The sequence below is a fragment of the Apodemus sylvaticus genome, chromosome 1, assembly GCF_947179515.1.
Source record: "Apodemus sylvaticus chromosome 1, mApoSyl1.1, whole genome shotgun sequence".
NCBI lineage: Eukaryota > Metazoa > Chordata > Mammalia > Rodentia > Muridae > Apodemus > Apodemus sylvaticus.
Genome location: NC_067472.1, coordinates 120689959 through 120714104, shown reverse-complemented (window position 1 = coordinate 120714104; position 24146 = coordinate 120689959). Strand labels below are relative to the sequence as shown.

At 34.7% G+C, this 24146-nt stretch overlaps 1 protein-coding gene across 1 annotated transcript; it reads left to right on the top strand.

The window, feature by feature from the left end:
- Window positions 1-393: 393 nt before the first annotated feature.
- LOC127681480 (vomeronasal type-2 receptor 116-like) lies at window positions 394-22888 on the top strand. The gene is made up of 6 exons (XM_052177769.1): window positions 394-599; window positions 7477-7756; window positions 8141-8944; window positions 9669-9896; window positions 10253-10376; window positions 21969-22888. The coding sequence occupies exons 1-6, from the start codon at window positions 394-396 to the stop codon at window positions 22886-22888; spliced, it is 2562 nt and encodes an 853-aa protein (XP_052033729.1).
- Window positions 22889-24146: the final 1258 nt, after the last annotated feature.

Genomic DNA, 24146 nt, shown 5'->3' with positions numbered 1-24146 from the left:
CAACTATTACACTTGATTTCAGAAATCTAGATTGATGAACTAGGCTTATGAGAAAATATTTCCAAATGGAATCAAATCTGAAACATCATGTCTGTTTACATGAATGTAATCACAAGGAATACAGAGAAGCATAATCATGACAAAAATTATTACCCTATTTTCACCTGGACACAGGATCTCAGATGCAGAGCCCCAGGCCAAAATATACTTCAGAATCCTCTGGAGGCAAACAGTGAACCAGAAAGCACATTCTTTGAGAAGTACATGTGTTGTTCTATAGTAACTACAGTAATAAAAAGCGACACTTGGATATGTTCATGAAAATATAATATGTGAGGTTCTGCCCTCCTAACACTTCATGCTGCATTTTGCTCAGCCACTTATCTTGGTGACATGGCAAACATGCTCTCTTTGATTGTTTCCTTCTTGGTTCTGAAGCTTTCTTTTATTTTTTGCCATTTGAGTGACCCCAGGTGCTTTTGGAGAATAAAAGACACAGAAAATTACCTAGGAGATAAAGAGGCCGATTGTATATTTTCCATTTATACAAAGCATGGTTATGTGAAGAATGATTACTACAGTGGGAATCTATACAAGCAGTAAGTCATCTTACATTTATACATAAATGCACATAAAGCATTCTAGAGATGCTGAATGATAGATAAGATCCTATATGCCTTCTGGCTGTCCTGCTCTAGGACATGACTAAAATTTATTTTATATTTTACAGCTGGTCATTTTCCTCATTATGGTGGTTTTAAGGAGTAGCTTGCTTTTTGTTATTTTGATCACCATCCAGTTGATACTGAATGAATGAATCACATTATTGACCTAATGCTGAGAGAGATTCTCTTAATATGATGATTTCCATCTTAGGGTTTCACATGATATTCCTGAGAAAAGTAATAAAAACACTGGTTTTGGTTTATTTCACAAAGCCTAAGAGAATGTGCACTTTTTTTTTTTTTTTGGTTTTTGGTTTTTTGGTTTTTCGAGACAGGCTTTCTCTGTGTAGCCCTACCTGTCCTTGAATTCACTTTGTAGACCATGCTGGCCTCAAATTCAGAAATCCACCTTCCTTGGCCTCCCAAGTGCTGGGCTTAAAGGTGTACCCCATGACTGCCCGGCGGGCATGTGCTCTTTTATAAATTTGCTAATGTTTCTTTCATCTGCCTGGATGACCAGTGCCTGAACATCAAATTTCAATATATCTGGCCTGACTTTCAGTTAAATTTATTGAAAAGATACTCAGATGTAAGTCAAATAATACATATGTCATAATTCCAAAAGTAATTGAAATCACAGAAATCTCAGAAGAAATAGGAAATTGCAGTAGAATGCTAGGTTGATATAATAAGGAAAGTGATGATATATTAGTAAAAAATACCTACTTGTAAAATGTAGCATTGAGAATATGATGCAGTAGTCCCAATAAACTGATGTAGATGAGAAAGAATTCAGGAGACGTTAAATAGTTTGAATAAGAAAACCTTCTGAAATAAATGTGTTATTGCTCCCATAACTTAGACTCCTGGTAGGCAAGCCTTGGCTTAGAATTCAAAGTGAAGGTGATTGTAATTCATTTTTATTGATTTTATGTCCAACATTCTGAAAATTGAATCTCCTGAAACTTTCAATATACATACTTTCATATTTAGTGGTATAAAATGAAAAAATTCTAGAGAAGTGTTTTAATTCCTCCTTTTATGAGTAATAAAGAAAATAGCATGATGTTTATTTCACATCAAGACCCTGCATTTCCATTTTTAAAAAAGAAAAGTAAATTATTACTGTGGACACTGGCTCATTAGTACATGCTGAGCTGAAAAATGTTATTAAGTAGTTATTATAATTTTTATTTTCTTCATTGTAGATATTCATTACAAATTGGATTGTTGTATCTAAGTTTCTATAGAGCCTTGTACATTACATAACAAACATGTTTCCATAAGAGTATATTTTTCTCTTCCTATATTGTTTCTACATAATTAATATGGCTTTGTGGCTATTGAATGTTATTTTTATCAGCAGTGATTATTTCAATCATTATTATTAGATAATCAGATATTTCAATCATTATTATTAACACACTATCAAAGTTGATAAAGCAAGTGAATTTATGGAAGTAAAATTCTAGATTATTAATCTCCCTACATGATGACTGGTGTGAGGTAGAATCATGGGTCGTTTTGATTTGCATGATGAAATTTGTTATCTCTGATGAATAAGGATGTTGAACATTTCTTTAGGTGCTTCTGGGCCATTCCAGATTCCTCAGTTGAGAATTTTTTTTGTTTAGCTCTGTACCCCATTTTTACATAGGGTAATTGTTTGGTTGGATTCTAACTTAAGGTCTTTGTATATATTGGATATTAACCCTCTATCAGATGTTGGGTTGGTAAACATCTTTTCCTGATCTTTAGGTTACTGTTTTGTCCTACTGACAGTGTCCTTTGCCTTACGGAAGATTTTCAATTATATTTGGTCCCTTTTGTCAATAGTTGATCTTAGAGCTTCAGTTATTCATATTCTGGTCAGGAAGTTCTCCCTTATGCAGATGTTTTTTTAGGTCCTTTCCCACTTTCTTTCTATTAGTTTTAGTGTACCTGATTTTATCTGGAAGTCCAAAATATCTTAGGGTTGAAAGTGTGAGTATTATTGAAGTATGTCATTTTCAAATCTAAATTTCAAATACTTTGATGTCAATGGTGATAGACAGATTCTGAATTTCTCTGATGCAAAGCAAGTACATTCCCTACAATAGAAATGTAGTTTCTATTACTGTATCTATATTGAAGTGGGTTTTTTTTGGTAGAAAAAAGTGAAAAGGACATCATTATACTTATTTACTCCTTCTTAAACATTGCTGTAGATTACATATGAAGAATAACCAATGTCCTTGTACAGTATTATTGATCTTAAACTTGACAGTGTTTGACATATTGCCTTCAAGAAGAAGATTAAGTTATTGGTTAGTGCATCATTGGGATAGGGATCCTGACTTTCCCTATGTGTATATAACTGTTTCATCAAGCATGATGTCAACAGATCGGGAACCAAAGCAACCAAATATTCCTTCAGTTTAAGTCTTTATCTGAAAACTTTCCAATTAGAAATTGGTTAATTGACCCATATTTTTTTTAGTTATTTGAGTGTCATACATTGTTTTTTGATTATTTTGAACTTTTTCCTCACTCAATTCTTTGTGCAATTTGCCTTGCCTACTCAAGCAATTTTTTTTTATTTAATTTTCAAACTTTCAAGACTAATCAATGCTGTCCATGAATTTTCAAATGTGAAATTTTATGCAAGGCTCTGGCCAACATAGACTCTCAGAGAAAACTATATTTCCCTTTCCTTTCAGATAAACCTGCACCTAAGTGTGGGATTTTCTGTTGAATTCTACTTCAATGATTATGTTTAGTTAGGCATATTCTTGAAATGTTTTAGGGAATTGATTTTTTTGTGTGTTTTACTGCTTTGAGTTTTTCTCTATACATTCTTTTCAATATCCAGAAGTGAACTATTCCTTATAGTCAACACTCACCTCGATCTCTTAAATGATTTACATTTTCCCAATGAAACCAGAAGTTTGGAAGGGAGTTTACATCTCTCCTATAATGCTAATCATTCCTTAGTGTCTGATTCTCCGTAATAGTTTATTGTTCTTACCAGGGAAATAATTACCTTTGTGTGTATAAACAACTTATTTCTTATCCATAAATCTGTTGGTAGCAATTAAAGTAAATTAATTTCCCATGAAAATGATACATGCTAGCATCAATAGTTATCAAAAATATGCATGCTTTTTAAATTACTTTTAATGTTTTTTCTTTTAAATTCCAAAGATATGCTTTCTTTTTCTCATGTGTTCTATCATTTTCTTCTTTTTAAAAATATTTTTAATATTTTTTTACCCTTCAGTCCTCATCCTCCTCATGGTCTCCCCTAAGATAATTCCTAATCCCCTTTCTCCTCCCTCTTATCAAAGAGTATGTCCCTATCCCCTATCCCATCACACCCTGGCAGGCTTTCCTAGTCACAGGACCTCAGGTCTTTCCAATGTTAGGTGCAGTTTCTCTCACTTAGGCCAGACCAGGCAATCCTGTGCGGAATATGTCTCAGGGGACTTGGAACTGCCCCCTTCTTGGTTCAGTGTCTGAGAAGTCTCAGCAGTCTAGGTTAATTGAGATTGCTGGTCCTTCTCTGGGGTTGTCCTCATTCTTACCTTCTTCCAGTCATCCTCTAATTTATCTCCATCAGTCTCAGACTTCAGTTCATTGTTTGAGAATACGTATGTGCATCTGTCACAGTCAGCTGTTTGTTGAAACACTTGGAGAGGAGCCTTGCTAGGCTCCTATCTGTAACCACACCATAGCATGTATAATAATGGCTGGCCTTGAAACTCATAAGATGGATCCCAAGTTATGCTGCTCACGGGACCTCATTTCCCTAAGTTTTTTCTCCATTTCTGTCCCAGCAGTGCTTTTAGACAGGACCAAATATTAGTTCAGAGTGTTTGACTGTGGCATAGCAACCATGGCCCTCCACTTGATTTCCTGTTTTTCCTGATTAGAGGTGGACTCTGCATTTAAAATTAACCCTCCTATAGTATTAATAAGAGTTAGACCTGCTCCACATAACAGTCATTATTTGATTCACTTCTACACAGTTATTTACAATTTCTCAGACAATAATTCAAATGGCATTCTTTGAACAATGCAGAAATAATTTCCTATTTTTCTCCCATAAGTACTCTTGATTGCGTTACTTTAAAAAAAAACAAACATTACCTATTTGAGAAAAGCAGAGAATATATTATCATATATTTAATTCCTTCAAACAATTCTTGCAGATTTATGCATTTGTCCAAACTGATTTGTGTAATCTTTAAAAAAAATATACCAAAACTTATTTGCACTATAGATATGTTCTTATATTTGTTACCTGCCATAATATGAAGTTTAACTATCAAGGGGATACAGTTTTAAAAATAACTGATTCTCCCCCATTCATTATTTGTCCTCCTTCAACATCTATCCAATGCCTATATTAGTACATATTTTAATCAAATTCTATATACAGGTTGATATGGACTGTGTTATTTCTCATGCATGTATATAGTGGGTACTTATAGAACAATAAATGCTAATGACAAAACAGAGCCTTCAAGTTTGAAATTTCAGAATGTCACGCCACTTTCTTTTTTTTTTTCTTTTTCTTTTTCTTTTTTTGTAGAAGGCATTGTGATTTATTGAACAGGAAATCATTATCAGATAAACTCCAGCCTTTCTACAGCTTAAGGAGAAATATCATAACTAATAAGTAGACACTCACCAAGCAGATGAGAAAATGAGGTATAATTGATAATGGCAGAATGAAACCAACAATTTTATAGAAAAGAAAAAAAAAAGAAAAAAGAAAAAGGACATTAATAAAAAATAAAAATAGAACGCACAAAATAGTTTATATAGAAACCACTGACTATAAAATGATTGTATAATAAACATGTTAGTATAAATTAAAATCTATGATTTGAAAAATTAAGCATAAATTTTACTAAAGCTAATTGGATGTAAATGGTACTTTTCCAATTTCAGTTTTGTTGATATATAATTTATGATCTATGTGCTTAAGTGTGAATGTAACATATATAGATGTGTAAGTCCAACTCACAATACCTAGAATAATTCACTGTGAATTGTGAATGCTGCTTTTTTCAAGTCTTATCTTTTCATAACCTCATCCTTACACTATTAGTAAATCTAATATCTGTTCCATACGTGTACATTAGTATTTTAATATAAATGAGATTATATGCTTCCAACCTTATTGTCCTTTTTTATTGAGCATACTATTTTCCAGGGCTAACTAAATTACCAGCATAAATCAAATTTCCATTCCTTTCATTATTTATATAAAATATATTTTTAGTACTATATACTCAAATTCTGAAATTTACTCCCTGAACTATTGTAAGATCATTTCCTAATTGCCTCCAATATGGGCCCACATTTTTATATTTACTCATTACAGCTTGTCACATAAATAATAGTATTAATATAGGTTAAAAAATTAGCAGAATATTAAAAAAGTTTCAAACAGAAAATAATGAGTCCCTTTAAAAATAAAGGCATGAGTAACACACTTACATACAAATAGAAAAATAGACATATAAATCCGTACCATCAAGTAGTCCATAAAAAGAAAAGTTTGGAAGCTATAAAATGCATGCAGGAAAAACTATAAACTTAAAAAGTTAATTTCTTGACAAAATATGACAAGGGAAAGAATTTCCAAAATGTCACTGAATTTATCTTTTCAACCAAGTTACATCCAATATTCTTTTGAAAATGTATCACCAATGAGTTTTTGTATCCCAAGTGTGGATACCAAACATAGACTTGGGTCTTCCTAACTGTTATAGGCATGGGTACAATTTTATTCTTCTCCAAGTAGCCATACAATTGTGCCAGTAACTTTATTGAAGAAAGCTTTTCTTTTAACCTAGTGTGTTTTTTTGCATGTTGTTATAAAAAAAATAATGTGTCCAAAGCGATGTGTTTATTTCTAGGTCTTCAATTGCATTCTACTTATCAACACTCACCACCTTTTGGCCAATTTTATTAATAGAAGTGTTTAGTAAAATGTGAGATCAGAAATGGTGATTGTCCTATTATTTCATTACTTAGAGTTGTTTTAGCTATTCTTTTTTTTTTTTTTTTGCAATTCTAAACTGCAGTTTGTAAAGAAATATATAAAATTACTTGACATATCTGGATAATCTGAACTTAATAGAACACAAAGGAAGTTATGTAGTAGCCAGTGACAAAAGTGTATCCACGTAATCTTTATATATTTATGAAGGGTCATGACAAATTTTAGTGGTGATTCTGTAAAGAAGTATATCATTCTAGATAGTAGATAATTCTCATTTATTTTCCACACATGTTAGGTATTAGAATTATTGTTTCAATGCATTGGAAGATTCAAAGTTGGCTCAGAAAATTTTTTTTCTTAATGGAGAACATGTAGATAGTTCGTCATGTTAAAAAAAAACAATAACTATAGAAAAATGACAGAATCATGGTAATATAAAATTTAAATTTAAAAGTTTATTAAAAATAAAAATAAAAATGCACAGGGTGTCTAATTTAAGAACACAGTTAAAGAAATCAATAAAAGAAGATAACAGCAAACTCTGTAAATGCTAAATACATGTGTATATATTAAATAGAATAGTTCAAAAGTATTAAATTTCAATTCATCTAATTAAAAATACAACTTTAAAACTGCTAAATTATTTTAGAGGTCAAACATCCTATTACACATACATAATAAGTAACTGGATAGGTTTGTCCATGGGTCACAAAAATCCAAGTATTCTATGCTTAAACCACATTAAGCTTTATTTAAGATTACCATAATTAGAACCCATATCCAGCATGACTGGTTTTAAAACTGCTCTGTTTTCAGGGTGACACCTAAGACTGTCCTCTTAATGTCCTCTGTTTATTTTGCCATTGAAGAAATCAATAGGAGCATTCATATATTACCCAACATTTCCCTACAAGTTAAGATTGAATGTAACTTAATGCTGGATCATCTGAAAGGAGGTTTGTCTTTGAAAAGAAAGGAAATTGTTCCTAATTACTACTGTAAAAATCAGAGAAGATATTTAATTGTACTTACGGGACCATTATGGATTACATCTTACTTATTTGGACCAATCTTGTACTTCTCTAGAACTCCAGAGGTAAGTCACCAAGGGTTATATTTAATGAAATACTGTCTTACCACAGTCTGAGTTTCTGAGTGCCAAGACTAACTAAAAGGCAGAAAATTCATTTATACATACTCTGATGGATCAAATATGAATTTTATATACTTCCTTTAGCAAACACAATCATTTTATGGCAGCTGGTGGGAGAGACATCATAGTGTGAAATGATTTACCAGAAGACTTACTTTATTGCTACTTGTATAGCAATTCAAAAGAATTTGGATACTATTTTAATAGTAAGATGAAGTATCCACATTTTCCCAATTTCTAGCATGATCTTTAGCACACATAGATCTTAAAATGAGCAATATGAATTTCATCTACTTCATAGTGATACTTATGGTCAATATCTTTCAGATTTACTGTGGTTATTTTCATTTCCTAAGTGATCAGGAACAGTTTCCTCATCTCTACCAGATGACTCCCAAGGACACGTCTCTTCCACTAGCCATGGTGTCCCTAGCAGTTCACTTCAGATGGAACTGGATAGGAGTTATCATTACAGATGATGACCATGGAATTCAATTTCTTTCTGAATTAAGATCAGTAATGGAAAAAAGCACTGTCTGCTTATCCTTTGTCAATATTATCACATATGATAACACGTTATACTTTAAAGTGGCTTCTAAATATTATCACCAAATTATAATGTCATCAGCACAAGCTGTGATCGTCTATGGGGATAAGGAATCTCCTGTACAATTGAGCTTCATGCTATGGAAATTTTATAACCTTCAGAGACTCTGGGTCAGTGTGTCACAATTTGATATGATCACAATGGCAGGAGTTTTCATGCTTAACTCCTTGCATGGGACAATTATTTTTTCACATCAGCAGTCTGAAACATCTGCCTTTAAAAATTTTATGCAGACAGTGTACCCTTCTAACTACAGTAATGACATTTCTTTTGCTAAACTGTGGTGGACTTACTTTAAGTGTTCTTTTCCAACACCTAATTGCATATCTCTGAGGAATTGTCAAACCAAAACCCTATTTAAATGGTTTTCTGTGCCACCAGTTGGAATGTCTATGAGTGAGACATGTTACAACTTATACAATTCTGTGTATGCTGTGGCCCACTCACTTCATGAGATGGTTCTTCGACATGTAGACACATGCTCAGAGAATAATGGGAAAGTACTGGATTATAACTCTTGGAAGGTAATGCATCTTAGACTAAAAGATATAAATATCATAGAGGTGGCATTGATATAGGGATTCTTTAATTCAAAAGCCAAGTAAATAAGTAAAATTTATCCTAAATGCATGTCTTTCTGTACTCTTTCACAATATAAAAATCACTACTGCATAAGAGGCAAATCATGTTACTTTCATAATTAATGAGAAAACCAGCATTGGAACTGAAGCCAGCCTTTCACAAATTTTCACATGATATTTCATCCGATATTTCACACGTTCATAGATCTCATGACTTTATCATTTGAAATATTTTCTCATGAAATTAGTAAATGAAATTAACAAAATAACTTATCTTTTACTTGATCAAAATTTTCTAATTAATGTAATGAATAAAACTGAAATAATTTCAAGTTCTTTTGCAGTATTTTGAGCTATTTTGTATTTAGCATTCTCATGAGCAAATAACACTGTTGGCAAAAAAATGGATAATTTATTACTACTCATAAATAATACAATTCATGTGTATATATGTTATGATATCAAATCCGGTGAGAAAGCAGTATTTGTGCAGAATAGAGAAACTACTTTTACATGTATAATAATGAATTATATTTTTCAGTAGTGGATACTCCTGATAAACCACTATTTAAGGAGTATACAATGGATATGAATGATATTCAAAGCTTTATAATTTCTGAAGTATTGTGTCTTCTTAGTTGAAAATAAAATGACAAATGTGTTTTAGGTGTTCTCTTTTCTGAAGACGATACAATTTGAAAATCCTGCTGGAGACCTAGTAAACATGGATCAAAATAAAAAACTAGATACAGAGTATGACATTTTCTATATCATTGATATTATAAAACAATATGGACTTAAAATGAAAATAGGAAGGTTTTCTGGTCACCTTCCAAATGGACAGCAACTGTTTATGTCTAATGAAATGATCGAGTGGGCTACAGACACCAAGGAGGTAATTTGGTTGTAATTTTTACTGCTTTAAATAAAGAAAAAAATACCTACAATCTTGTTTACTTTTGTCATAAAATAAAAATTTTAACATTTCTTCATTTATTGAATTCCACTATCCTAGATTCATTCTCTCCCACTCCATCTCCCTGTCTCTCCATCTCCCTCTCCCCTACCCTCTCCATCTCTTTGTTCTGTCCATTTATTTCTTTCTTACTCTCTCATAACTGTTTCACAATATAAAAATCACCATTTTGCTATAAAATATGATACATGTGAGTAAAATGTTTTTCAGTGGCTTTCTTTTGTGAATCACATATGTTAATGTGTCTTTTATATTATGTATCTTATTTTCTTCAGATGCTACCCTCTCTATGTAGCAAGCCTTGCAGACCAGGACTTAGAAAATACTTTAATGAAGGAAAAGCTGTCTGCTGTTTTGATTGTTACCCCTGCCCAGAAAACGAAATTTCCAACATGACAAGTAAGGCTATATTTTCTCAAAGTAATAAAATTGCTTATATCTCCCATATGCACCTAGTTCTCGAAAGTCATTATGGAAAGTGATGATTTATAAAATTCAAAAAATTAACATCAGTAACACTGTAATTTGAAATAATTGCTCTCTGTTTTGGACATCAGGTTTCTCTCATAATTCTAGAACCAATTATCACTATTTCTTCAGAGTACTAAACATTAATACATTTTTATAATTGTATATTTCAAATTTATTAAAGTCATTGATGCTATGCATTTTGTTTTTCAGAATTTAATGAGTTTTACAATAATCACTAGATGTTACTTGATGTTACAACATGTTTTAGAAGTATGTGTTTTTAAATTTTTCTATCTTGCATCAATAGTATATTTAGAAGTTTGCATTTTCAGTAGCCCTCTTTGCACACATAAGTTTGGAGACCAATAAATAGAATTCTGAGTAATAGCTTTAATACAAGCTTTGAAAATAATTTTTCTAAGTAAGAGTGCAGTAAGAAGATGAAAAATAAAATTAATTACAGTTCCAGGGTTTATAAATAGCCAAGCAATGCAGAGTGGTGGTGGCACACGTCTATAATCCTAGCACTCTGGAAAGCAGAGGCAGGCAGATTTCTGAGTTTGAGGCCAGCCTGGTCTACAGAGTGAGTTCCAGGACAGCCAGAGCTATACAGAGAAATCCTGTTTTGAAAAACCAAAAATAAGAAAGAAAGAAAGAAAGAAAGAAAGAAAGAAAGAAAGAAAGAAAGAAAGAAAGAAAGAAAGAAAGAAAGAAAGAAAGAAAAGAAGGAAGGAAGAAAGAAAGAAAGAAAGAAAGAAAGAAAGAAAGAAAGAAAGAAAGAAAGAAAGAAAGAAAGAAAGAAAGAAAGAAAGAAAGAAAAGAAAGAGCCAAGCAAATAACAGAAAGTTTATGAAGCATGCCTATGTATAAATATATGCAAACAGTTTACATGTGAGGATTATGAAAATGAGGTACATATTTTAAAATTACACTAAAATATTAACCAAGTTTCATGATATAACCCAGACACTGCTTCCAGAATAAAGCAGAGGCCCCTGGTCCTGGAAAGGCTTAATGTAGCAGTATAGGAAAATACAGGACTGGGTAGCAGGAAGGGGTTGTTTGGGGAGCAGGGGGAGTAAAGAGGGCTTAAATTTTGGGGAGGGAGGATCCAGGAAGCTGGAAATAATTTGAAATGCAAATAAAGAATATTTATAAAATGCAAAGGAAGATGTAAAAAAATATCTTATGATGATCTCTTCAAAAGGAAAATGTTCCAAGTTCCTAATTAGATAGTATGTGATCCATCTCTAAGGGAGAATACTCAGTGTAAATGTGGTTTCACAGAAAGAATGGGATAGTGTTCCTTCTGTTTCTAATTTGTGGAATAGTTTGAACAGTATTGGTTTTAGGTCTTTTTTGAAGGTCTGATAGTTTTCTGCACTAAAACCATCTGGTCCTGGGCTTTTTTGTGATTGTGAGGATTTTTATAACTGTTTCTATATCTTTAGGGGTTATGGGAATGTTTAGATGGTTTATTTTATCCAGATTTAACTGTGGTATTTGGTATCTGTCCAGAAAATTGTCCATTTAATTCAGAATTTTCAGTTTTGCTGAACATAGGCCTTTGTAGTAGTATTTGATGATTTTTTTGGAATTTCCTCAGGTTCTCTTGTAACATCTACCTTTTCATTTATAATTTTGTTAATTTGGATATTGTCTCTGTACCCTCTGATTAGTCTGGATGAGGCTTTATCTATCTTGTTGATATTCTCAAATACCATGTCTGGGGTTTGGTTGAATTGTTGTATAGATTTTTATGTTGATTTCAGCACTGAGGTTGATAATGTCCTGCCATCTACTCCTCTTGTGTGTATTTGCTTCTTTTTGTTCTAGAGCTTTCTCAAGTGTCCTTAAGGTAGTAGCATATTGACTCTCTAATTTCTTTTTGAAGGCACACAGAGCTGATTTTTCCACTATGCACTGCTTTCATTCTGTCCCACAAGTCTGGGTATTTTGTGCCTTCATTTTCATTAAATTGTAAAAAGTCCTTAATTTCTTTATTTCTTCCTCAACCAAGTTATCATTGAGTAGGGCATTGTTCAGATTTCATTTGTATGTGGGCTTTCTGTTGTTTAGTTGCTATTGAAAACCAACTTTAGTACATGGTGATCTGATAGGATGCATGGGATCATTGCAATTTTCTTGTATCTGTTCAGGCCTGTTTGTGATGGATTATATGGTGAATTTTGGAAAAGGTATTATGAGGTGATGAGAAGAAGGTATATCTTCTGTTTTAGGATGAAATATTCTATACATATACATTTGGTCCTTAACTTCGATTAGTTTCACTGTTTCTCTCTTTAGTTTCTTTTTTTAAAATTTATTTTCTAAGTTCTTTGTTTACATTCCAAATGCTTTCCCCTTTCCTTGTTCCCCCTTCCCCATATTTCTCATAGGCCCTCTTCTCTCCAACTCTCTTTAGTTTTGTTTCCATGATCTGTCCTTTGATGGGAGTGGGTTGTTGAAGTCTCCCACTATTATTGTGTGAGGTGCAATCTGCCCTTTGAGCTTTACTAAAGTTTATTAATGAATGTGGGTGCCCTGGCATTTGGAGCATAGTTGTCCAAAATTGAGAGTTCATCTTAGTAGATTTTTCCTTTGATGATTATGAAGTATTCTTCCTTATCCTATTTGATAACTTTTGGTTGAAAGTTGCTTTTATTCAATATTAGAATGGCTACTCCACCTTGTTTCTTGGTACCATATGCTTGGAAAATTGTTCTCCTGCCCTTTACTCTGTTGAAGTTTCTTTCTTTGACATTGAGATGCATTTTCTGTATGCAGAAAAAGTTGGGTCCTGTGTATGTACCCAGTCTGTTATCCTATGTCTTTTTACCGAGGAATTGATTCCATTGATGCTAAAAGATATTAAGGAGTGGTGATTGTTTTTTACTATTATTTTTTATGTTATTTTTTATGTTTCTTTGACTATCTTCTTTTGGGTTTGTTGAATGCTTACTTTCTTGCTTTTTCTAGGGAATAGGTTTCCTCCTAGTGTTGGAGTTTTTACATCTATTATCATTTGGAGGCTTGGATTTATGGAAAAATATTGTATAAATTAGTTTTGCTTATTGAATATCTTGTTTTCTCTTTCTAGTATAATTGAGGTTTTTTTCGGGGTGTAGTAGACTGTGCTGGCATTTTTGTTCTCTTGGGGTGTATATGACATCTGCCCAGGATCCTCTGGCTTTCATAGACTCTGGTGAGAAGTCTGGTGTAATTTTGATGGGTCTGCCTCTATATCTTACTTGGAATTTTTCCCTTACTCTTTTAAATATTCTTTCTTTGATTTTTTCATTTGATTTTTTTGACTGCTATATGACAGGAGGAATTTCTTTTCTGGTGCCATCTATTTGGAGTTCTGTAGGCCTCTTGTGTATTTATAGTCATCTCTTTCTTTAGGTTAGACAAGATTTCTTTTGTAATTTTGTTGAAGATATTAACTGCCTTTATAAATTGGGAATCTTTATTCTCTTCTATCCCTATTATCCTTAGGTTTGGTCTTCTCATTTTATCCTGGATTTCCTGGATGTATTGGGATAGGAGCATTTTGCATTTTGTAATTTCTTTGACTGTTATATTAATGTTTTCTATGCTATCTTCTGCACCAGAGTTTCTCTCTTCCATCTCTTCTATTCTGTTGGTTGTACAGAGTGCTTCTGAACAGGATCACCTCCAGGTACAGACAGAATATGGAAGGATACAATACTAGTCTGCTTCTGAGTTTCTGTGTCTTGGAGGTTCTGGACAGGTGCCTATGAGCAGAAGTGGTGGTCTTACCTGTGCTCATAAGTGTGTCTGCACACAGGGGTGACCAGCTTTCATCTGGCACTATTTGGTTAAAGATCACCGTAGCACAGGATTAGCTCCAGGTGAACAAAGAAACCAGCATCCCTGTCCAGTGGTTTTCTCAGAGAATGTCCAAACAGTTTCCAGTCATTCAAGACTTCTAAAAGTTTTGATATAAACCTTTCCTACTATGAAGTTGTGGTGAAGTCTGTGATCTCAAAACAATTCAAATTTGGGCTCACTGTCTGCTGACATCTAGTAGAGCAGAGCTTCAGCCATTCCTTATCTTTTAGAAAGAAATATTAAGTACTTTTTGGGCTTTGCTAGAGCTCAGGAATATTCATTCTTCAGGTTATGACCTTCCAAGTAGAGTTGGGCATCAAATCCTTCTTGTGGAGTGGATGTCAACTTAAATCAGCCATCGCTTGGTCCTTCAACAAGTTATAAGCTACTGTTACACTAGAAAACCTTACAACTTGGACAGATTTTAGGTGAAGGAATTAATGGATAGTTTAATGTCTAAGTTTATGTTTCCATAGCTTGTAGAATAAGGATACTAGCACATACCAGCTATACCATTCCTTGTTCAATAACTAGAGACAAACTTGTCATCATCAATGTGGTCATACTTTCAGGTTTCAGATGGTTATCTTCAGACCAAGCACCAGCATGGGTTGATTACAGATTTTTTTTTTCAACTGGTCAACTAAGTCTCAACCAATCTGAAGCCAGCAAATTATTTTCCTGGTTGTCAAAGATCACAAGTTTAGCCTCAGAATTCTCCATTAGTAGAAATCTTCACTGTGACTATCCTTATAGATTCTATATTCAAAAATGTTTCTTCTGTACTCCATTTCTACATGGTCAAGGTAATACTTTCAAATTTCAACAGTTCACTCTCCATCTTCCTTTTCTTATCCCACAACAGACCACTTGATCTATTCTATTCTTCTGCCCTCAACAACAAATGTGCCATGCATTTTTAAATCACTGTTACTCTACAAAACAACTTGAGGGATGCTTTTTCTTCCAGAATTTCTTTCATCATCAGATTTTATTTTACTATCTTGTTTGGTTATTTTTCTTCTTCTTTTTTTCTTTTCTGTGTGAAGTTAAGAATTGTTTTTAAGGTTCTGCAAAGAAATGTATTAGTGTTTTAAAGGGAATGGCATAATTTTGAATCTATAGATTGCTTTTATCAACATGACCTATTTTACTGTTAATCCTAATGGGCAAGGGAGATCTTCACATCTTCTGATATTTTATTCAATTTCTTTCTTCAAAGACTTCAAGTTCTTGTATGAGTCATTCTCTTGCTTCATTAGTGTTTTATTTTCTATTTTGTTTTGGTATCATAGATTGTATTTTTGCCATAATTTCTTTCACACCCAATTTAAGGTTTATTTAAAATGGGACTACCATAATATTTTGAGGTAATTTTTTTATACAGCTACTCTGCTGAAGGTGTTTTTCAGCTGCATTACTTCTACATTGGAATTTCTGGAGTCACTAATGTATACTTTTATATCTTTTGTGAATAGACATAAATAACTTACTCCATTCCAATTTATATCATCTTCATCTTCTATAGTCATATTGATCTAGCTAAAAATTCAAGTACTAAGTTGTCAAGACTGGGAGACTTGTGGGAGATTTATCTCATCAGTATTTAGAATTTTTTCATTAATGATCATAAAAGGAATTGGCCTGAAATTACTTTTGCTTGAAGAGTTTTTATGTAGTTTAGTTAAACATGTTATTATTACCTCATAAAAATGATTTGGCAGTGTTTCATTTTTTTCATTGTTTTTTTTTTTTTTTTTTTTTTTTTTTTTTTACATTTCAGATGTTACCCCTTTTTAGGCATCTCCTCTGGAAACACCTAACATATGGCCCCTCCCCTTGCATCTATGAAAGTGCTCCACTAACCACCAAACGTCTCCTGCCTTCCTGCCCTTGAGTTCCCTTATACTAGGCCATTGAACCCTCTAAGGCCAAAGGGCTACTCCTCCTACTTATGCCCAACAAGGCCACTTTCTGCTTTATATTTGGCCAGAGACATGGGTCCCTCCATGTGTATTCTTTGGTTGGTGGTCTAGTCTCAGAAGCTCCAGGGATTATGGCCAATTGATACTGTTGTTCCACCTATGGAGCTGCAAACCCTCCCAGCTCCTTCAGTCCCCTTTCCATCTCCTCCATCAGGCACCCCACAGTCAATGCAATGGTTAGCTGTTAGCTTCTGCCTTTCTATGTGCCAGGCTCTGGCAGAGCCTCTCAGGCTCCTGTCAGCAAGCAATTCCTGATATCTTCAATAGTGTCCAGGTTTGGCATCTGTATATGGGATGTATCCCTATTTCGTGCTGCCTCTGGATGGCCTTCCCTCTTGTCTCTGTTTCATATGTTACCTCTACAATATCTCCTATGATTATTTTGTCCCCCTTCTATGAAGTACTGAAGTATCCAAACTTTAGTCTTCCTGCTTCATGAGCTTCACAGGGTCTATGAATTTTATCATGGGTATTCTGAGCTTTTACTCTAATATCCATTTATCACAGAGTTACTATCATTTTTTCTTTTGTAACTGAGCTACCTCACTCACAGAGTCAGTTAAAGTTAAATCTGTTTACCTGCAAATTTCATGAAGTCATTGTTTTTAATAGTTGAGTAGTACTCCATTTCATAAATTAACCACATTTTCTGTATCCACTCCTCTTATGAAGGAATTTGGGGAAAGTTTCTGGCTATTACAAATAATGCTGCTATGAACATAGTGGAGATTGTATCCTTATTACATATTGGGGAATCTTCTGGGTATATACCAAGGAGTGTTATAGCTGGGTCTTCAGGTAGTGCAATTTTGAGGAAACGTCAGACTGATTTCCTAAGTGGTTGTAGGAGCTTGCAATACCACCATCAATGGAGGACTGTTGCTCTTTCTCCACATTCTTGCTAGCATCTGGTGTCACATGAGGATTTGATCTTAGCCATTCTGACTGGTGTGATATTGAATCTCAGAGTTGTTTGGATTTGCGTATTGATTTAATGACTTAAAATGTTAAACATTTCTTTAGGTGCTTATCAGCCATTCCGGTTTCCTCAGTTGGGAATTCTCTCTTTAGCTCTGTTCTCCATTTTTTTAAATAGGGTTTTTGTTTGTCTGAAGTGAACATTTTTGTATATATTACATATTAGCCCTCTATTGGATATAAGATTGGTAAAAATCTTTCCCCAAATTGTTGGTTTTTGTTTTGTCCTATTGACAGTGTTCCTTGCCTTACAGATTTGCTGCAATTTTATGAGGTACCATTTGTGGATTCTTGATTTTAACACATAAGCCATTGGTGCTCTGCTCAGGAAATTTTCCCCTGAGGCAGTATTTCTTTTATTTCAACTTTATGGAATATTTCAATGAGCATTTATATTTACTATACAACGAAAGCTGGTAGATTTCTGTGCTAAAACTATCTGGGACCAAGCTTTATATTCTTGGGAAACATTTACTGACAACTTCTATTAAGTTAGGGATCATAGATATATTTAAATTCTTCTCTTGTCTTCATTTAACATTAGTAACATGTATCTATGTTAAAAGTCATTAATTACATGTAGATTATACAATTTCATGGAGTACAAGCATTTTTGTGATTGTTATTCCTTTATTATCAATTTTTATGGCTGAGAAACAACTTAAGAAATCAACATCATTAATCATTAGGGAAATGCAAATCGAAACAACCCTGAGATTTCACCTCACACCAGTCAGAATGGGGGAGGTCAAAATTCAGGAGACAGCAGGTGTTGGCGAGGATGTGGAAAAAGAGGAACACTCCTCCACTGCTTGTGGGATTGCAAGATGGTGCAACCACTTTGGCAATCAGTCTGACGGTTCCTCAGAAATCTGGGCATGACACCTCCAGAGGACCCTGCTATACCACTCCTTGGCATATACCCAGAGGATTCCCAGGCATGCAATAAGGACACATGCTCCACTATGTTCATAGCAGCCCTATTTGTAGTAGCCAGAAGCTGGAAAGAACCCAGGTGTCCCTCAATGGAGGAACGAATACAAAACAATGTGGTATATTTACACAATGGAGAACTATTTAGCAATTAGAAACAATGAATTCATGAAATCTTTAGACAAATGGATGGAGCTAGAGAACATCATACTAAGTGAGGTAACTCAGTCTCAAAAGATCAATCTTGGTATGCACTCAATGATAAGTGAATATTAACCTAGAAACGTGGAATACCCAAGACATAAGCCACATATTAAATGATGTCCAAAAAAAATAGAGGAGTAGCCCCTGGTTCTGGAAATACTCAGTGCAGCAGTTTAGGTGAATACCAGAACAGGGAAGTGGGTAGGGGTAGATAGGGGAACAGGGGGAGGGAAGAGGGCTGATGGAACTTTTGGGAAATGGGGATCTAGAAAAGGGGTAATCATTTGAAATATAAATAAAGAATATATCAAACAAAAAATAAAATAATAAATTTAGTTTATTCTTGAAAAAAATTATTTTTATTTGATATATTTTTTATTTACATTTCAAATGATCAAATGGTTTTCCCTGTCTTGGTTCCCCCCCCCCCGACATACACATACCCTGGAAAGTCCCATAAGCTATCTCCCCTATCCCTGTTCTCTAATCAATCCTCACCTGCTTCCCTGGCCTGGTATTACCATGCAGAGCTGCATTGAGCCTTTCCAGGACCAGGGTGTGTCCTTCCTTCGATGTCCAACAAGGCCATCCCTTGCTACCAATGTACCTGGAGACATGGGTAACACCATGTGTACTATCTGGTTGATGTTTTTGTCCCTGGGATCTCTGGGAGTACTGGGTGGTTCATATCTTTGTTTGTCCTATGGCACTGCAAACCTTCTCAGCTTCTAGGGTCCTTTCTCTAGCTTATCCATTGGGGACCCTGTGCTCAGTTCAATGGCTGGCTGAGAGTGCCCACTCTATTTGACATGCACTAGCAGAGCCTCCCAGGTGACAGCTATATCCTGCTACAGTCAGCAAGTACTTGTGGGCATTGATAATAGTGTCGGGGTTTGAGAAGTGTATAGGGGATGGATCACTCACTTGGGTAGTCTTTGGATGTCCTTTCCCTCAGACTTTGCTCCACACTTTGTCTCTGTATCTCCTTCTGGAAAGATTTTGTTCCCCATTCTTAGAAGGACCAGAGTATCCACACTTTGTTCTTCCTTCTTATTGGGCATTATTTGATATGTGAATTGTGTCTTGGGTATTCCAAGCTTCTGGGCTAATATCCACTTATAAGCTAGTGCATACCATATATTTTCTTTGATGATTAGGTTACATCACTTAGGATGATATTTTCCTGTTCTACCCATTTGCCTAAGAATTTCATGAATTAATTGTTTTTAATAACTGGACAGACAGCTAATTATTTTTTTTATTTGATATACTTTTTATTTACACTTCAAATGATTTCCCCTTTCATGGCTCCCCATTCACAAAAAGTCCCATAAGCCCGCTTACCTCTCCCTGATCCCCCATCCACCGCTTCCCACTTTTCTGTTCTGGTATTGCCCAACACTGCTGAATTGAGCCTTTCCAGAACCAGGGGCCACTCCTCCATGCTTCTTGGACATCATTTGATATGTGGATTATGTCTTGGGCATTCCGAGTTTCTAGGCTAATATCTGCACATCAGTGAGTGCATACCATGATTGAGCTATTGAAACTGGGTTATCTCACTTAGTATGATGTTCTCCAGTTCCATGTATTTGTCAAGAATTTCATGAATTCATTGTTTCTAATGCCTGAATAGTACTCCATTATATATATATATATATATAATGATACAATGAAGTAATAGATACAAATAAGGTGGTATATATATATATACCACCTTATTTGTATCTATTACTTCATTGAGGAACATCTGGGTTCTTTCTAGCTTCTAGCTATTATAAATATGGCTGCTATGAACATAGTGGAGAATATCTCCTTATTACATGCTGGGGAATCCTCTGGGTATATGCCCAGGAGTGGTATAGCAGGGTCATCTGGAAGTGACATGCCCAGTTTTCTGAGGAAGCACCAGACTGATTTCCAGAGTGGTTGTACCAGCTTGCACCCTGACCAGCAATGGAGGAGTGTTTCTCTTTCTCCATTTCCTTGCCAACACCTGCTGTCTCCTGAGTTTTTAATCTTATGTTTTCTGACTGGTATTAGGTGAAATCTCAGGGTTGTTTTGATTTGCATTTCCCTAATGACTAATGATGTTGAACATTTTTTAAGACACTTCTCATACATTCGAAGTTCTTCAGGTAAAAAATTTTTGATTAGCTCTGTACCCCATTTCTTAACATGGTTATTTGGTTTTATGGGATCTATCTATGTGGTGGTGATGAACACCTTTAATCCCAGCACTTGTGAGGCAGAGGCAGGCAGATTTCTGAGTTCGAGGCCAATCTGGTCTACAGAGTAAGTTCCAGGACAGCCAGGGCTACACAGAGGAACTCTGTCTCAAAAATAAAAAAGAATATTCAGCAAATTAAATTTAAATTTAAGGGGTCACATTCCCTTTCAGCATCTTCAGTCCTTCCCCTATTTAAACATAGGTGTTCCAGACTTCAGTCCAACAGTTATGTGAATGTGTCTGTCTTATTAAAATTGTCTAATTAAAAATATTAATAAAGCAAATAAAATAATATTCCATTTTGTAAATATACCACATTTTCTGTATCCGTTCTTGCTCTGCTCTGTATCCCATTTTAAAATTTGGTTCTTTGGAGTTTAGCTTCTTGAATTTTTTATATATTTTGGACATTAGTCCTCTGTCAGTAGTAGTGTTAGTAAAGATTTTTTGGCAATCAGTAGGTTTTCAGTTTTCCCTATTGATGGTATCCTTTGCTTTACAAAAGCTTTTCAATTTTATGAGATCTCATTTATCAATTCTTAGCATTAGGGTCTGAGCCATTGATGTACTGTTCAGGAAATTCCCCTGGGCCCATGTGTTTAAAGCAATTTCACACTTTCTATTCTATTAAATTCAGTTTGTCTGGTGTTAGTTTGTGGTACTTATTTTACTTGGGTTTGAGCTATGGGCAAGATGATGAATTAAGTTCGATTTAAATTCCTTATGTAGAGACCAGCAATAAGACCAGTACCACTTATTGAAGATGATTTCTGTTTTCCACTGTATATTTTGGCTTCTTTGTCACACATCAAACATTCATAGGTATATATGTTTATGATGTATTCATTGGACTTAACTACCAAATTCTAAATGATTATTGAATATGATTTCTCAAATGATGTGTCATTCAAAGGTAATTTTCCATAATGAATGTGAAAAACTATGAATACTTGCATGTGTAAGAACAAATGTGTAGAAAAGAGTTTGGGATTATAATGGTTTAGTAAAATGTTGGCTGTAAGTTCTTTTCTAAGACATGGTATGGTGGAGTATATATGTTAAAATGTATGCTTGAGTCTATGTGTATGACCACACTTTTTTCTGACACATCTCTGTCTCAGTTCTTCTTTTGTATAATTATAGGTGAAAATTGTGTGATTCTTTGAGTGATCAACTTAAGGCATAGGATTGTGGACAGATATAATTGGAAACTAAGATCACATTTTATAGTGCATCTATATTGTAGTTTGAATCTTACACAAGATGTAAGCTTAATTAGGGTTAGTTTATCTTGTAATTATCCTAGAAAAAATAATATTTCCTTTCCTACACTAGGCATGGATCAATGTGTGAAGTGTCCAGAGGACGAGTATGCCAACACAGATCAAACTAAATGCCTCAAGAAACTTGTGATATTTCTGGATTATGAAGAACCTTTGGGAATTGCTCTGGTTGGCTTGACTCTATGCTTTTCTGCTCTTACTGCTGTTGTACTCTGTGTCTTCTTGAAACACCGAGACACTCCCATAGTCAAGGCCAATAATGAAACTCTCAGCTATGTCCTACTCATCTCTCTCATATTTTGTTTTATCTGTTCCTTGCTCTATATTGGTCATCTGAGTATGGCTACCTGCATCCTGCAGCAGACCACATTTGCCATTGTGTTCACTGTGGCTGCCTCAACTGTCTTAGCCAAGACAATTACTGTAGTACTAGCATTTAAGATCACTGTTCCAGGAAGAAGACTGAGGTGGTTGCTGCTTTCAGGAGCACCTAATTACATCATTCCCATATGCACCCTGATCCAAATGATTCTCTGTGGAATCTGGCTGGGAACTTCTCCTCCATTTGTTGATGCTGATCTACATGTGGAACATGGACACATCATCATTTTTTGCAACAAAGGTTCAGTGATTGCATTCTACTGTGTCCTGGGATTCATGTGCTCTCTTGCCCTAGCAAGTTTCTTTGTAGCTTTTCTGGCCAGAAATCTGCCTGATACATTCAATGAAGCCAAGCTCCTGACATTCAGCATGCTGGTGTTCTGCAGTGTCTGGATCACCTTCCTCCCTGTCTACCACAGCACTAAGGGCAAGGCTATGGTTGCTGTGGAAGTCTTCTGTATCTTATCCTCCAGTGCAGGGATGCTTCTTTGTATATTTTTGCCAAAGTTCTACATTATTTTGTTGCGACCACAAATAAATTCTTTTATTGAGTTTAGGAAAATACATGCTAAAGTTATAAATGTTAATTGAATGCAATTTTTTATTTAGTACAGCAAATGTATATCAATTATCACCCCTCTGCATATTATGGATTATATCATTATGTGGGTTTCTCCCATTAAAATGTAGAACACACATGGTATAAGAAAGAGGTTACATATGATTTGGACATCCATCTATTGGTTCATACCACATAATCAGGCTTTTTTCATTGAATAGTCTTAAATCTGAAAATTGCTACTTGTGTACATGTTATTTCATTTGATACATATTGTCCAGTAGCAATTATGTCATATCATTAGATTCCAAGACAAATTATTAAAACGTGGATTGTATATACAGATAATATTTAATGTGAAAAACTTATATATTGATCTAGAATTGCAAGAAAATATATAAATCATAATTAAATAATGTTCTATGTGTGGTGGTATACTTGGAATTGGAATGATAATAATAAGGAAGGACCAATGGACGATGCTTTAATCTCACTCAGACTAAGAATCAGAACAATCATTGGATGTAGATGGAGGAGTAAATTGGCTGGGAGAGTGAATGGGATAGGGATTATACAGCAGAGATATAGAGACAGATAGGGAGAGAGAGGCAGGTCAGTAAACAAAATCTGGCAATAGGGGGCAGATGAGGCATCTCAATGATGTGTCGGATGTCTGGGATTGGGGGCAGGCTCCAAGGAGTATAGAACAAGGATTATAGCTGAAATCCTGACAGTGTGCATTTAAAAGCCTGGAATGGCACCCTCCTGTGGAAAAGCAGGGCTCCAAGTGGACATCAACTGAAAAAAAAAAAAAAAACCTTCAACTTATAAATTTTGCTGAAGACCACATTGAAGTGCAAGGTCAATGATAGAGTATAGATTGATTAAATAGATAACCAATGGCTGGGCCCCTTTAAGTGTCATCCCATGGGCAAGAAGCAGTTCCTGAAATGGCATAAGGTACTATATTATGCTTATAGTCAGAAACCTAGCATAATTATCCCCTGAGATTCTTCACTCATCAATTGACTGAAACAGCTAAACACTGGACACAGCTCAGGATGTCCTCTATAAGAATTGTGGGAAGAACTGTGTGACCAAAATGACTCATGGCCTCCAGAAGTCAAAAAACAACAAATCGCCTGGGCCCTTGGGAGCTCCCAGAGATGTAGTCACAACTAATGATCATACATGGGCTGGCCTTAACATGCCTGCACAAATGTAGCAGAAATGTTGCTTGTTTGGGTCTGAAGCACCTAGAGCAGGTGCTGTCCCTGACTCTGTTCCTTG

Bases quoted from the DNA above. Each gene is read 5' to 3' on its own strand.
- LOC127681480 (XM_052177769.1), top strand. From the start codon at position 394: ATGGCAAACATGCTCTCTTTGATTGTTTCCTTCTTGGTTCTGAAGCTT. The intron at 7,757-8,140 runs GTAAGTCACCAA...AATATCTTTCAG, and splicing joins ACTTCTCTAGAACTCCAGAG to ATTTACTGTGGTTATTTTCA. The intron at 8,945-9,668 runs GTAATGCATCTT...AATGTGTTTTAG, and splicing joins TGGATTATAACTCTTGGAAG to GTGTTCTCTTTTCTGAAGAC.